Source organism: Morone saxatilis, unplaced genomic scaffold, assembly GCF_004916995.1.
Source record: "Morone saxatilis isolate NCDOM2014 unplaced genomic scaffold, NCSU_SB_2.0 Contig12, whole genome shotgun sequence".
Lineage (NCBI taxonomy): Eukaryota > Metazoa > Chordata > Actinopteri > Moronidae > Morone > Morone saxatilis.
In genome coordinates, this window is record NW_023339674.1 from 24,281,904 (window position 1) to 24,294,409 (window position 12,506).

General features: G+C 40.7%; 1 protein-coding gene across 1 annotated transcript in view; it reads right to left on the bottom strand.

Moving 5' to 3' along the window:
* tgfbr3 (transforming growth factor, beta receptor III) overlaps window positions 1-12,506 on the bottom strand; it is a 68,453-nt gene that overhangs the window by 53,820 nt on the left and 2,127 nt on the right. Inside the window, exon 2 of the mRNA XM_035653370.1 lies at window positions 9,441-9,621. Within this exon, the coding sequence (XP_035509263.1) occupies window positions 9,441-9,501 (61 nt within the window). The 5' untranslated portion in view covers window positions 9,502-9,621. The remainder of the gene's footprint in view (window positions 1-9,440; window positions 9,622-12,506) is intronic.

A 12,506-nucleotide genomic window follows, 5' to 3' on the forward strand; every position in this document is an offset into this window, starting at 1 on the left:
GAAGGAGATGAAGGGGGGAGGGCAGGGGTGAGCCTGAACTCCATTAAGGAAGTCGTAAACTCCCCCATCAAAGTGTGAAATCTGAAGTCAGATATCCCGCAAAACCCGCCCGTAACTTAATATCAACACACTTTATTGGTAGATTCATCTACCATAATCTTGTCAGATGGCATATAATTGAAAAACCAGTTAAACGACAGGAGTTTCAATGGATTATATTTTATCTATGTGGGTGATGTGGAGCAAACGCAAGCATGGATATGCAGGCAAAGCCTTTTTCGGTTCTAAGTAAGTTAACAGGTGTTGAGACAATTACCTATATCCCTGTGGATGTTAAAACTTCAGCAACAGTGAAGGCACTGAATACAAAGGAAGTGCCAGTAAAAATTAATCTTCCTCATTTTCATGGGCGTAGGTTTGGAAGGGGAAAAATAAAGGAAAAAAAGGAAATGCTCTTTCCTGCATTTATATCCAGAGAATACACAGAGAGAGAGAAGGAGATGGCGATGTAACCTGGTCGCTACAGAGTCGCTACAAATTAAGCTTTGAACTATTAGGTACAGCCCTACAGAGTGGTGCTTTGAGCTACATGCTGACATTAGAATGCATTCTCACAATGACAGTGCTAACATGCTGATGTTTAGCAGGTGTGTTTACCATATCACCACATCTTTTGCACATCACAAACACAAACTAGGTTGATAGGAATGTCATTAGTTTTGTGGTATTTAGTCATGGATGAAGTATTGAAACAGTTTGAAATTTTGAAACTCAATTTATCCTCAGGGCGACATGAATGCCTGTACCAGATTTCATGGCAATCCATCCAATAGTTGTTAAGTCAAAACCACAAATCTCATGCTGGTGCTGAAGGAAAAGTCAGGGTGGTTATTATTCCCATCCCCTACAGGTGTGCTTGATTAAAAATGACAAATGCTATATTTCATTAGAATGCAATGCAACATATAATCACATTTAGCTTCTTTAATAGCGACGTTATGCTTAAATAATGTATTTCCATCATCAAAAAAGAGCACTGTCATTTACTGCCTTATACAGTATGCGAGTAATGTTAAATTGTAGCATCTTTTCTGGGGATTATCAACTGAAATGAAAATAAAACATTTTACCAGACAAAAACATGCTGGGGAGTTTGAAGTATTTCAGGTCTAAGTGCCTGAGAGGAAAACCCCAGGGCAAAAAATGCAATATTTTAATCAACTCATCTGGATTTTAGCAGCTGGACAGTATGACACTGTCTTAAGAAATTTTAGTAAGTAATTCAAACTGAAATGATATAATTGTGTGACTGTGGAGGAAGGGGGTATACTTTCTCCTGATGTAATGCAGTGATATTTTTTGCTTAATTGTTTGCTTTGTTTCATTACCCCTGTTTTTCATGGGTAATGCTAGTATTTATTTGTAAAGGATGGATCTAAAACGATATTAAACAGCTGGGTTTGCTGAAGTTACAGTAGTTCATATATTATGTGCCATGAAAGGAGGGTAAAACTGTTACTGACATTGAGCCTGGTTATTATTCATCAGCCCTGACAGATGACGTGGGCACCTGTTGGTAAATCATCACCATTAGTTAAAAAAAAATGCTTGACCAATTACGAACAACATAAGAAGCCACAGGCAAACAGAGGAGATGGAAGTGGGTACGTTTCTCTCTACCTCTTAATGCAGACATAAATCAGAGGGCTTTGAAGAGATGGATGACAAGGCTAATTCCCAGAGGAACACAGGAGCCACTGTGTAAAATGAGACAGCTGGGAGAGACCAAGCATGTGTGCATTTGACTAAAGACATTACTGGCTGTGCTACCACTGTATGTCTTTACTGATGGGTGCTGACATGTGCTGTCTGGACCTATAATATCAAAGAACAAAAAAGTTGTCAGCACAGTCACGAAACAAGATCTGGCTGGTTGTGTATCTAAAACGTAGTAAATGGTTAACACCTACTAAACTAAGAGTTATATGACATTTAAAACATTAATATAGCACTATATATAATAATTTGCTGTGTAAAGATACAGTGAAGAAATAGTGTCCTGAGCAGAGAATGACGTCACACTCCCCTTTGCCTGTACTGTTATCCCAGTTTGTCTGTGCTTTGTTTACAAAGCAGGTCTGGCCGTGTGTACGTCAGTAAATTGTTGTAACAGTGTAGAGATTAACTAAAACTTGATTAGGTGAGTTTTATTTTGTTTCTATCCACTTTGAATAAGTCACAATGAAATGTGGGGTAAAATTGCTGTTTTTGTCTACGGAGACTCCCAAAGCCTGTTTCTGTAATATTTTCACATCAAACTCAGAGAATTAAAGGTTTATTTTGACCAAACCAGTGTTGCCGATTGTTAGAGAGACTGTGGAAAGACATTTTTTGTTAGTTTTGTCAATGGATTCTGGACAACTGTAGCACCCATTGTTTTGGTCTGAGATGCTGGTACTCTAGTGCAACATCTAGTGGCAAGTACATTTTGTATATATAACCTTTAAGAATATAACACTACAAATATCAACTAGTTAAGAGTGTAAAACATTCATTATTTTTAGAGAGAGAGAACTCACATCCAAATTAATTACTGTCACTTCTGTACTGAACCAAAACAAGTGAGTGCCTCGTTGGTACTAACAGAAAGGGTGTAAAAAGCTGCAGAAGCGCCAACAGTGTAGTGGAGTTATTATACAGTGGTTATGTGGATAAGATTTCAACCAGACATGACTTTTGAGGTACCATAAGTGAACTGCATCAGTCATCAGCTCTGCATACTGCACAGTGCAGTACTAAATGTACCCGAGCAGAAGTGCCTTTTCTGGTTAAATGGGACAATGGAGAGAAAATGTCTGTCCTGCTGCTCCAAGGGCATCTCACTCATCAATCATAGATGCCTGCAAAAGCCATGTTCCCTGACAGCAGCTTGGCGGGGGTTCGGGAGCAGCCACTTCATCTACATTCACAGGGATTCAAACCCAGTAGGGGGATTCATGGATTTGTGCCCCAGGGTCGCTTGTCTTGTTCCACTTGATATCAGCCTCATTTCATTTGTGTCGGATCATCTGCCTTGTCAGAAATCCTCGATGTACAATATTTAACATCTTCCAGAAGCAGTGAAGGAAAGTCAATATGTCAGAGAGGCTGGGGTAAAAAGTCGGTTGAAAGCTCCAAGGGCGCTTGTTGAGTTACTATCCTTAAAGTCCGGAAATTCTAAAAGCCCACAGAATGCAAGGAGGTTTGAAAACATGTTAAAGAGCCTACACAATACTGTAAATCATTATTTACAGCATTGCATTTTTTAAGTTTATTACACCACATCCACGTCATGTCTCAGCTGGATGATTTAACCATATCTATTCTAATCGTACATCCAAATGGACAAACACAGATACACTCATAACCAACAATACCCAAGAAAAATCTACAGATAAGCCTGGGCTCACTGATTTGTTAAGGGCATGAGCAAAGGATTTTTACTACATCAATAATACCAAGCACACTGACTGCACTGATGTTTTTTTTTTTTTTGGCATCAATCAAATAGCAGCCCAAAAAGATGTCTTTGATCCTGTGATTTTTTACGAAAACATCATCACTCAGATGCGATAATAGGAGCCTTTGAGAAGCAGCAGGTTGCCATCAACAGAAAGCAAAGAGTGAAACAAACAATGCTGGCCCTTTGTGCCAGTGTGTGAGCCCAGTGTGAAGGAGCCACAGAGGTGAGAAAGGGCAAGGCAGACAGCGTTTTCACACCAGCTGGAAGGGACTACATTCCTCCGGGGTTCTTCATCTTTAGGAAAGGGAGGGCAAAAAAAAGAAGAGAGGAATGACTTGTCAAATGCCATGCTGCCTCGTGTATTAACATGCACAAAGAACGCTGGCAGGGCCTCTTTACTGGACAGTTAACACACGGAAAGTGTGATTAATAATTGGCTTGTTAGAACAGTCAGTCGACAATACATAATCTGTGAATGGGTGTTCAGTAAAAAAATACAAAGACGGCAGATAATATAAATGGTGTTGAGGAAATGCACCAAAATGATTACTTATGTAACAGTTTTATTGTTTTTCTGTTGTGCAGATGCTTCAAATAATGACAGGAGTAGACTATATTCCAGCCACCATAACAGTCTATTACAGTACTTTTTAAAGAGTATACTAGTGCAGCTAATGGTTATTTTATTCATACAACAACCTCGAACCACAACTACTGTCTATATAAGATATCTGAAATCAAATTTTGAAAAACAAGTGGAAAAAAAGAGCATTTCCAAGCAAGTGTTTTTGTGATCTAACCCAACTATCTTTTATTTAGGGCAAAGTAAAGACCTGCTGTCATTTTTTTGGACAGACACTCCTGTTTTCCAAAGGACCATTCCAAAATTGGGACATGGTCTTTCAGCAGGACTCATCTGGTGGAAATAGAGTGGGGAAGGTGAGGCCCCTAGAGGGGCTGGTCTGATGAAAGATACCACCTGGAAGCCTTCAGCTAGAATCCCATATTAGGACTTTTTTTTGCAGATAAAGACTCATGCACTCAAAAGTTGGCACCTTTGCGAAGTGATTGGGCAACCAGAGTTTTGATAAACTCACACTGGTTATGGCTAAAAAATAAAAACTACACCTCAACCAATGATAGCACGAATTTTTTTTTCTCGCTGCTTCCGAAGGTCATCTGGATAGAGAGAGTCCTAGTTTTTTTTATAGTTACGTCTCTGTCTTCAATGAAGTCACACTGTCTTACTCTCACTCCCCCCAGCTCCAGTGGCTTTTTTTTTTTCAAATGGTTGTGAAAACACAATGGAAAACGCACCATCACCCCAGCTGTCTCCCATTACTGGCTTTGACCGAAATTATTTACACGCCTGCTTACTGGAACTATGGAGAGGGAGAGAGGGAGAGAGAGAGAGGAAAGGGGGCGGGATTCGGTTTACTCCTGCAGATTTGCGCAAGCCTTAACGGGAGGCTGACAAGATATGATGGACCTGGACGGAGATATGAATTTATCTGTAAAGACCTGTCTGCTATAGTTCATTCAGGTTCACTCTCTTGTGTGAGTGCTTGTGAAAGACAAAGAGTGACAGACAGAGTTAGATTAGGTAAATCAAAATAAAAGTACTCCACAATCTAATTTATACCCTGTTGTTAATCAGTAGAAGGGTGACCTTTATTCAATAAGCAAAAGATATAAACAGAGTGACAGGGCCAGAATGGCTGCCTCCTCCTTGACAGCGCTGTTAAGATAAAGGCCTCACCATGGGGGAGAGCAGACCTGTAATTAGACACACACGGGACTCCCGTTGCTATGTAAACATCCCAACCACTCTGCCTAGCAGCACACTGCCTCTGTGCTGCGCTGCTCCAGCTCCTCGCATGAATCACAGGGCAACATCTGGTTTAGCGTGCTGGAAGGGACTTTGTCGGTTTGGCACGCCGTACGTGTGTGGAGTGTGTCGATTTGGACCAGACGACCCACGCCTGCGCCTGCCTCTCTCCTCCCCCTGGCTAACCCACCTCTCAGATTACAGTGGTTGCACAATGCATTCTGGCAGTCACCCCTTCTGTTGGCCCTAAGAAAGCGTTGTGGCTATAAAGACGAACCTTTCGCTCAACTGTGGGGGAAAAAACATTACAACCACTTTTGGCCTTGCAGTGACTTTTGTCTGCCAGGAGTATACAAATATGCAGACAGAAAGAAAGTTGTTTACTTTGCTGTGCATATGGGCTGCGAATATGAGCACAATTCAATTCCTTTTTCCAGTTATTGTTTTATTTAACAATCCCATAGTAAGAGTATGTGGTTCCACAATGAATAGCTGAGGACAGATTCGCATTAATAGAATATCATTCATCAAGCCGCCCTATAAGTAAAATCAGGAAAGGCTATTAGGAGAAACCATCCTTCAATCAATAATGCTGTTTTTCAGTGAGCCACCAGGCCGGCGTTGTGCCTCCAGTATAACCAGCATCCTGCCGGAGCTGTTTCTGGCAAGTGCCTCAAATTAATATCTGGCACGGTTCCTGCACGACTCTATTTCACAGCGAAACCCAAACTCAGCCCAAATGTCCACGATATATCCTTCACAAAATAACCGTTTTGGCAAGCAGGGGAGAGGCAACCACGAAATGGTAGTAAGAATATGGGGGAAAAAAAAGGTTATAAACAGCAAAAGAGTGAAGCAGCAGAGTGGAGACTTGAAATATGGACGTCAAGGTGCTCTCAGTCTGACTTTTAAGAGTTATGGGAGGCCCAGATCCTGGATTGCATTACGCTGAGAGAGGACTCATTGCAGACTAATCTAAACATTACGTAAGAGCTGTCCTGACAAGTTTAGAGGGCAGATGTGACTGTTTACACAGATGCTCCGAGATGATACAAATAGACAGAAAAAGAGAGAGAAAGGTGAAAGATAAGCTGAAGTAGCGGTGTGTAAAAAACATGAAGAGAAATAAAATTGATAAGCTAACCACTGACAGTGAAAAAATACATTAATTTGGCCAAATGGAGATGGAAGAATGTGTTTTAGTCTTAAAAATGTGTTTATTGGACTGCATTTTATCTGTTCAAATATCAACTGTTTGCATAGCATCTGAAGATTTGTCCATAACTCACTGGCAGTGTACTTTGGAGGAAAGGGCATTTGGTTGTCTAACTGTAAATATCTGTCCCTTGTGACACAGTGCAACAATGCGCTGTGCCGTATGAGGAAGAATTTAGAGGAAAACTTCATACGTGACTTCATTGTGTTGGAGATCCTGGCATTGTGGGAGAAATGATGTTTGCTCTGCCCACAGCACATACTGACTACACTGCTATTGTTTGACTAAAAGTCAGCTCTCTGGAGTGTGGTTCAAACCTCTAGAGAAATTTTGAAATAATAACCTATGGAGCAATAAGGCCAAAAGCATGAAAAATGCAAACCACACTTTTTTTTGGAGTGCTAGCTATGTAGCATGCCTCCTGCTGGGTAATTATTCCTTTGCTACCACGGAAAAACAACATGGGATGTTGCAGATTAAATCTGGAGTAAGTTCAGGTCCAAAGCCATACATTGTGGAACCAGTCTCTGTAAACAGGACATCTCACAATCTAAAAAACAGAAAAGAAGAATGTCCACTAGGCTGTCTGTCAGATTGTTGCCAACTAGCAGATTTTTCATCAAACTGTGGGGTAGAGTGTCAGGCTTAGGTCAGTAAATTGAATATTTTGGTCAAGTTACCAAGCGACTGAAACCGCTGCTGAAGTTTGAAGCCAATGTGGACGTTACAGCAGTGACAGTTCCTCTAATTACATCTAGTGGCCAACTCCACAACAACTTCAAACTCCCCCGACTTCTAGCCAGTACAGATATGACCACAACCCAACTTCTTACTAGAAACGTTTAGTTCGGCAACAAAGAAGGTGAAATTAAATTAGTTAAGAAATAGATTTGCATTTTTGAAGTTACTACAAGGAACTTCCATTTTGTATTGATTCTGTGGACAGCAGCGGTAGTGTTTCCACCGCCTCGTGTTGTAATGATCTTGATCTGGCTAATGTGTGCACGTGTTTTAGAAGCAAGTTTAAGAAAGAAGCAACATATTTTTGTATTTAATGTAAGCTTACAATTAATAGATTTAGTTGCTCGGTAACAGTATTTTGTGTTTTGAAAGCTAAAGTGATCAACATTCCCATGTAATGTTATGTCTTTACAATAATAAGCCAATAGCAAGATATAGCTCGGTAGCAAGGCTAACATAAAATGTTACCTTGTAAGACAGTTGTATTGCAGTTACGTCCACCATGAGCCATACCTCCATGGACCATACACAGCCATTTGCACTGTATGCTAAGATGCAAACTAACAGCTGAAGGCATAGACATATTACATACCTGTCCAGGTGAAAGAGGGCTGGTTCAGGATTGGTTTTGAATCCTGAAATTTTCTCCACCTGTTCAACGACCGACCAAGGCTGACTCTTGTTTTTGTCCATGCTCTTTCACTGTCCCTTTTAGCTTTTTTTGTTCTTCAGTCAGTTCTTTCCTTTTCCTCTTCACTGATCCTTCCCCAATATCAGCCATAACCACAAAAAGTATACATCATATATAAACCTCTCTGAAGAAAACTCTCCTCCTGCTCCCTTTTAACACATTGCAAAACTGGGAAAATGGAAACATGGGCTCTCCGGTCTGCGTGCTGTAAATCGCTCGGTCGGGTTTTTGTGGGGAATTGTACGGTGACAGGCATAAAGAACAACTATACAGAAATAGCCAGTCTTCTCGCTGATGCTCTGGTTTGTTTATGTAGGTCATATAGAGGCATCAGTATTCAATTGAGACTGTTTCTGTTTGGAAAAAAAATCATTTTTGTAATTTTTGTAATATTTGTGTTGCTGAACCAGAGCAGAGCCAAAGTGGCTGCCAGGGACTGGCTACTGTTGAGCATAAACCTAACTTATGTCTTGACTCCTTGTGTGGCAGAGGATGTCTTATAGTCCCATAGCTGTTGTTAGGAGCAGCGATTTTAAAAGCTATAATAAAGTGAGTTGCATCACTACTTAATGGTATTAATCAACAAAAGACTAACAAAACCGACAGAAATTTTTATGAGGATTATTATTAAATTAAATTATTTCATGAGTCATTTTTCCTTCGTCTTCGCACAGTGAGTACGAAGTGCCTCCTGCAGCCAGGAACAATCTTGATGATGTGCAGAAACAATAAGATAAAGAAGATAAAGGTGACTGTGACAAACTAAAGTAAGTAGGGTGTTACAGATACAAGTCTCAGAACTCTAGGAAACTGTTTCTATTTTCAAAAATGTAGTAGACTAAAAAAGATCATAGAAACAAGCACATTCCTCAAATTGAGAGGTGCAGTATTTCTCACTTATTACATCAGGCACATACGGAGTGGGTTGTGACAGGAAACAGCACTATCTAGAGCTTTCCATTAATTGATATGACACACTGATAGCACACATGCATTTCCTGCATCCACCTCTGTAGCAGTTGAGTTGGTTATTCTTCCTCTCTCTCTTAGGTTTGCCAGTTTAACGGCTGTAAATGACTTTGGCAGGTTATTTGGCAGTATCTCAGTCTCATTCCAATCAATATGACAGATACATGTAGTCCTGCTGAGTGTTTGTATTGAGATTAAACTTGTCAGCACTATCTTAAATGTAAATCCCCCCTACGCACAACTCTGACAAGCACCGTCTAGAAAAAGCATGCTGGGAGAAACAGTGGAAAATCCCAGAGCATGGGCAAAGTTGTGGCTGTCTGACTAACACAGCACTGCGAGGCTCGATGCAATGTCAATATCAGGTATTACTGATGGCAGAGTTGCGTGGGTTTAACTTTCGGCTCCAACCAATATGAGTTTCATTATTTTTCTGGATGCAAACAAACAACAGTCTTGTTTCACAAGTAGCTAAGCAGTGAGAGAAACTTACCTGCAGATGCCAGGCAGCATATTGCAAGGAGTAACAGGGGAATGAGGGATCTTCTTGCCATTTTGTAACTATCCTGCAGCTTCCAGTATGAGGAAGATGAGCAGACAGGCCTTTCTCCTGCTTTTCACAAAGGTTTTCCTCTCTATGAAGCCGTCCACAGGAAGTCAGCTTCAATCCGCAGCTGCAAAATGAACAAAAGTAGAGAAAGTCAACCTTGCATGGACAAACACCGGGGCACTGGGCTCTGCTTAATATACGCTGTGGGAGTGATGAGATGAGACAAGAGAAGCAGCAGTTTGGAGAGCAGGGGATTAATCCAGGAGGGTTAATTGGGGGTCATGCATGCTTCAAAGGGCCGTGCTGCACACACCTTCCCGCGCCCACCACGGCCAGTCAGTGTGTAAGGGGTGTGGGACGGCCGACTGGCATGCTGGGTGTGAAACACTTAGGAACATGCCACAGGTTATTAACGCACTTTAATTGAGAGAGTAAGGAAACACTGGATGCTCCAGTGGGGTCTTGAGTAAGCAGCTTAATACCACCACGCTAATCGGCATGACCTCGCCTGAAGCTTTTACTTAGTAATCTAACCTCAAACATTGACCACCACGATGGGGCAAAAAATGTCCAACATTTGTACACACTCAAGAGAGTTCCTGTGACTTTAAAATACAAATATTGAACAATCAAGTAACGTCACTTTATTAAATACAGTCAAACTGAAATTAAAATGTGCTTTTGCTAAAAGATCGGTATATTTATTCCCTGTGTTTGTTTGAATTGTGTACATATTTGATCATTTTTGGTGCAACATCTGTGTGGGTGGACACTAAAAACAGACTATATATAGGTTATATGGCTTCAGTTTTAATGGTCACATAGGCGGTCATTTGCCGAAAGAGACAGCTAATGCTAGCTAGACCAACTCCGTTGTAGTGGGATGAACAAAACAACACAAGTAATATCCAACGGGTGTCAGTTAGCAAGCTGGGCTAACTAGCTTCCGCTTTCTGAGTGAATACAAACTAAACAACAGTGCTGAATGCTCTAAAAGGACAAATGGCTTGCATGGCCAACCAACGCAACAGGTGGGTTGTTCAAAAGTGGAAAAAAAAAATCTACATTCATAGGCTCCATAAGACTACGGCATGCTCCAGTTAGTAGCCCACCACGGAAGCTGTCAGGGCGTCTCCTAGCAACGCCACCCCACAGATGACAGTCAACTGCTGCCATGGTAAAAACCCCCACCCAGAGGACTGACGCCTAGATGCTGTTTCCATAAACATGTCTAAATATTGTGTTATCGCTTTTGAAGAATGGGGAAATGTGCACAATAGCCACGGTATCACTACTGTTCATTCTTCAAGTGAGTATTCAAAGTTTTTGTTCAACTTTAACAGTAACCCAATTCTGGTGAAAGTATACAATGTAGCAAATGGAGTACTTACTGTAATGAGCTGAAACAATGAGAGTTGTCTGTTGTCTGTATTGCACTGTATTGTCAAATCCCGTACAATCCCACTGGTTCATTCAGTTCTACTGCTTTATATATTTGTTCCATATTTATCCATTTTCTGTGTATTTAGTTGTTTCAATTAAAATTATATGGAGAAATTCAAGTATTATAGTCCAACCCATACTGGATTTCTTTAGATCCGATACCAAATTGATATTGTTGATCATCAGCCAATATTAATTTTTCTACATAAACACAGGGGAAAATTGTTTTTCTTTAATTTTTTTTTGCAGTTTAAAAGTAAACTTTCTAAATTATCTCTAACTTATCTTTAGGCATCTCTTTGTTGTTTTTGTTTGGCAGTCAATATCAGCAATATGCTAGCATCAGTTGATATGCTGTCTCGGACGAACAGCTTTCCTGTCGGTATTTGGCACTTTTGCTGCCTTCTATAAAGACAGAATTAGGACTGGCTGTGTGGGATTTGCAGGTGAACTATGTTCTTGCAAGTAGAAATGAATCGTGAATTTTTACAAAGAAGACATTTCAGGTAATTCTTTTGTTTTAAGCCGCCATCAACCCAAAAACTACAATATGTAGTCTATTCTCCGACTTCAAAAAGCTTTAAAGCAAACAGGAAAGACTCCAGGTAGAAAGATAAGTATCACTGACACTGCATTAAAAGCAGAGAGCTGTGAGGATCAGATGAGAGAAGCAGAGGATTTAAAAACTTCACAAGGCAGATTAGGAACACATACACTCTGGCACGCACTGACATCATATGTAAGAGTAGGGCCTGTCCATAATAAAGCAAACAGTGAGTTTAAACACGCTCTGACTACTTCTAGATTGTTTGCAGCCACAACAAAGACATTTTTTTGGAAAGATGCGGTCCACAGACAAAGTTGTGCAAACTACTTCTCTTTATGACAACAAAACTGTAACTGTATCTGCAGTGAGGGAGCTGTGGCAGGAATTGCACTCGAGTTCACGCTTTAGAAGCTGCCGGGTGCAGTACAGCGTGGAAGAAACAGATGTGCACCTATCTGACTCGTGGTGAACCGTAGAGGGTGTATGAGAGCTGATGCACAAAGTTCTAAGGTGCATCGCTCCGCTGTGCGAGCTGCTTGCACAGGACAAAAGAGCCTTTGACTGTGTGGCAGCTGCAGGGGCTGGGGAGTCATTTTGGACCATCATGACAAATATTACACTTTCAGCTAGTCAAGGGGAGCCAGTGCCCTCTGTTTGATTTATGCCCCTCCCTGACCTTCATCTCCTCACTGACTAAACCAAAGTGAACTGTGCTGCTATACCTTCTGTGAGGCAGAGACCAAATCAAAGGGAAGGTGCACTGAGAGACCACATGGAATCTTTGGAGGACTTTAGCAGAATTTTAACTAAATGTTTAAAGATCACCTCCAGACATCATTAAGACGTCTACAAAAAAGTCTGCTTGGAACAATAATGTGTGCCTGATATGTGTTTTTTCAGCAAAAACGGATCATTTCCACATAAAAAATTTAAAAACAAAGTAATCTACTCCTTCTACCTCATTAAAAAATCCAGAATCTATGAATATGCAAATTCAAAGATGTCTCCTCCTTCACTGT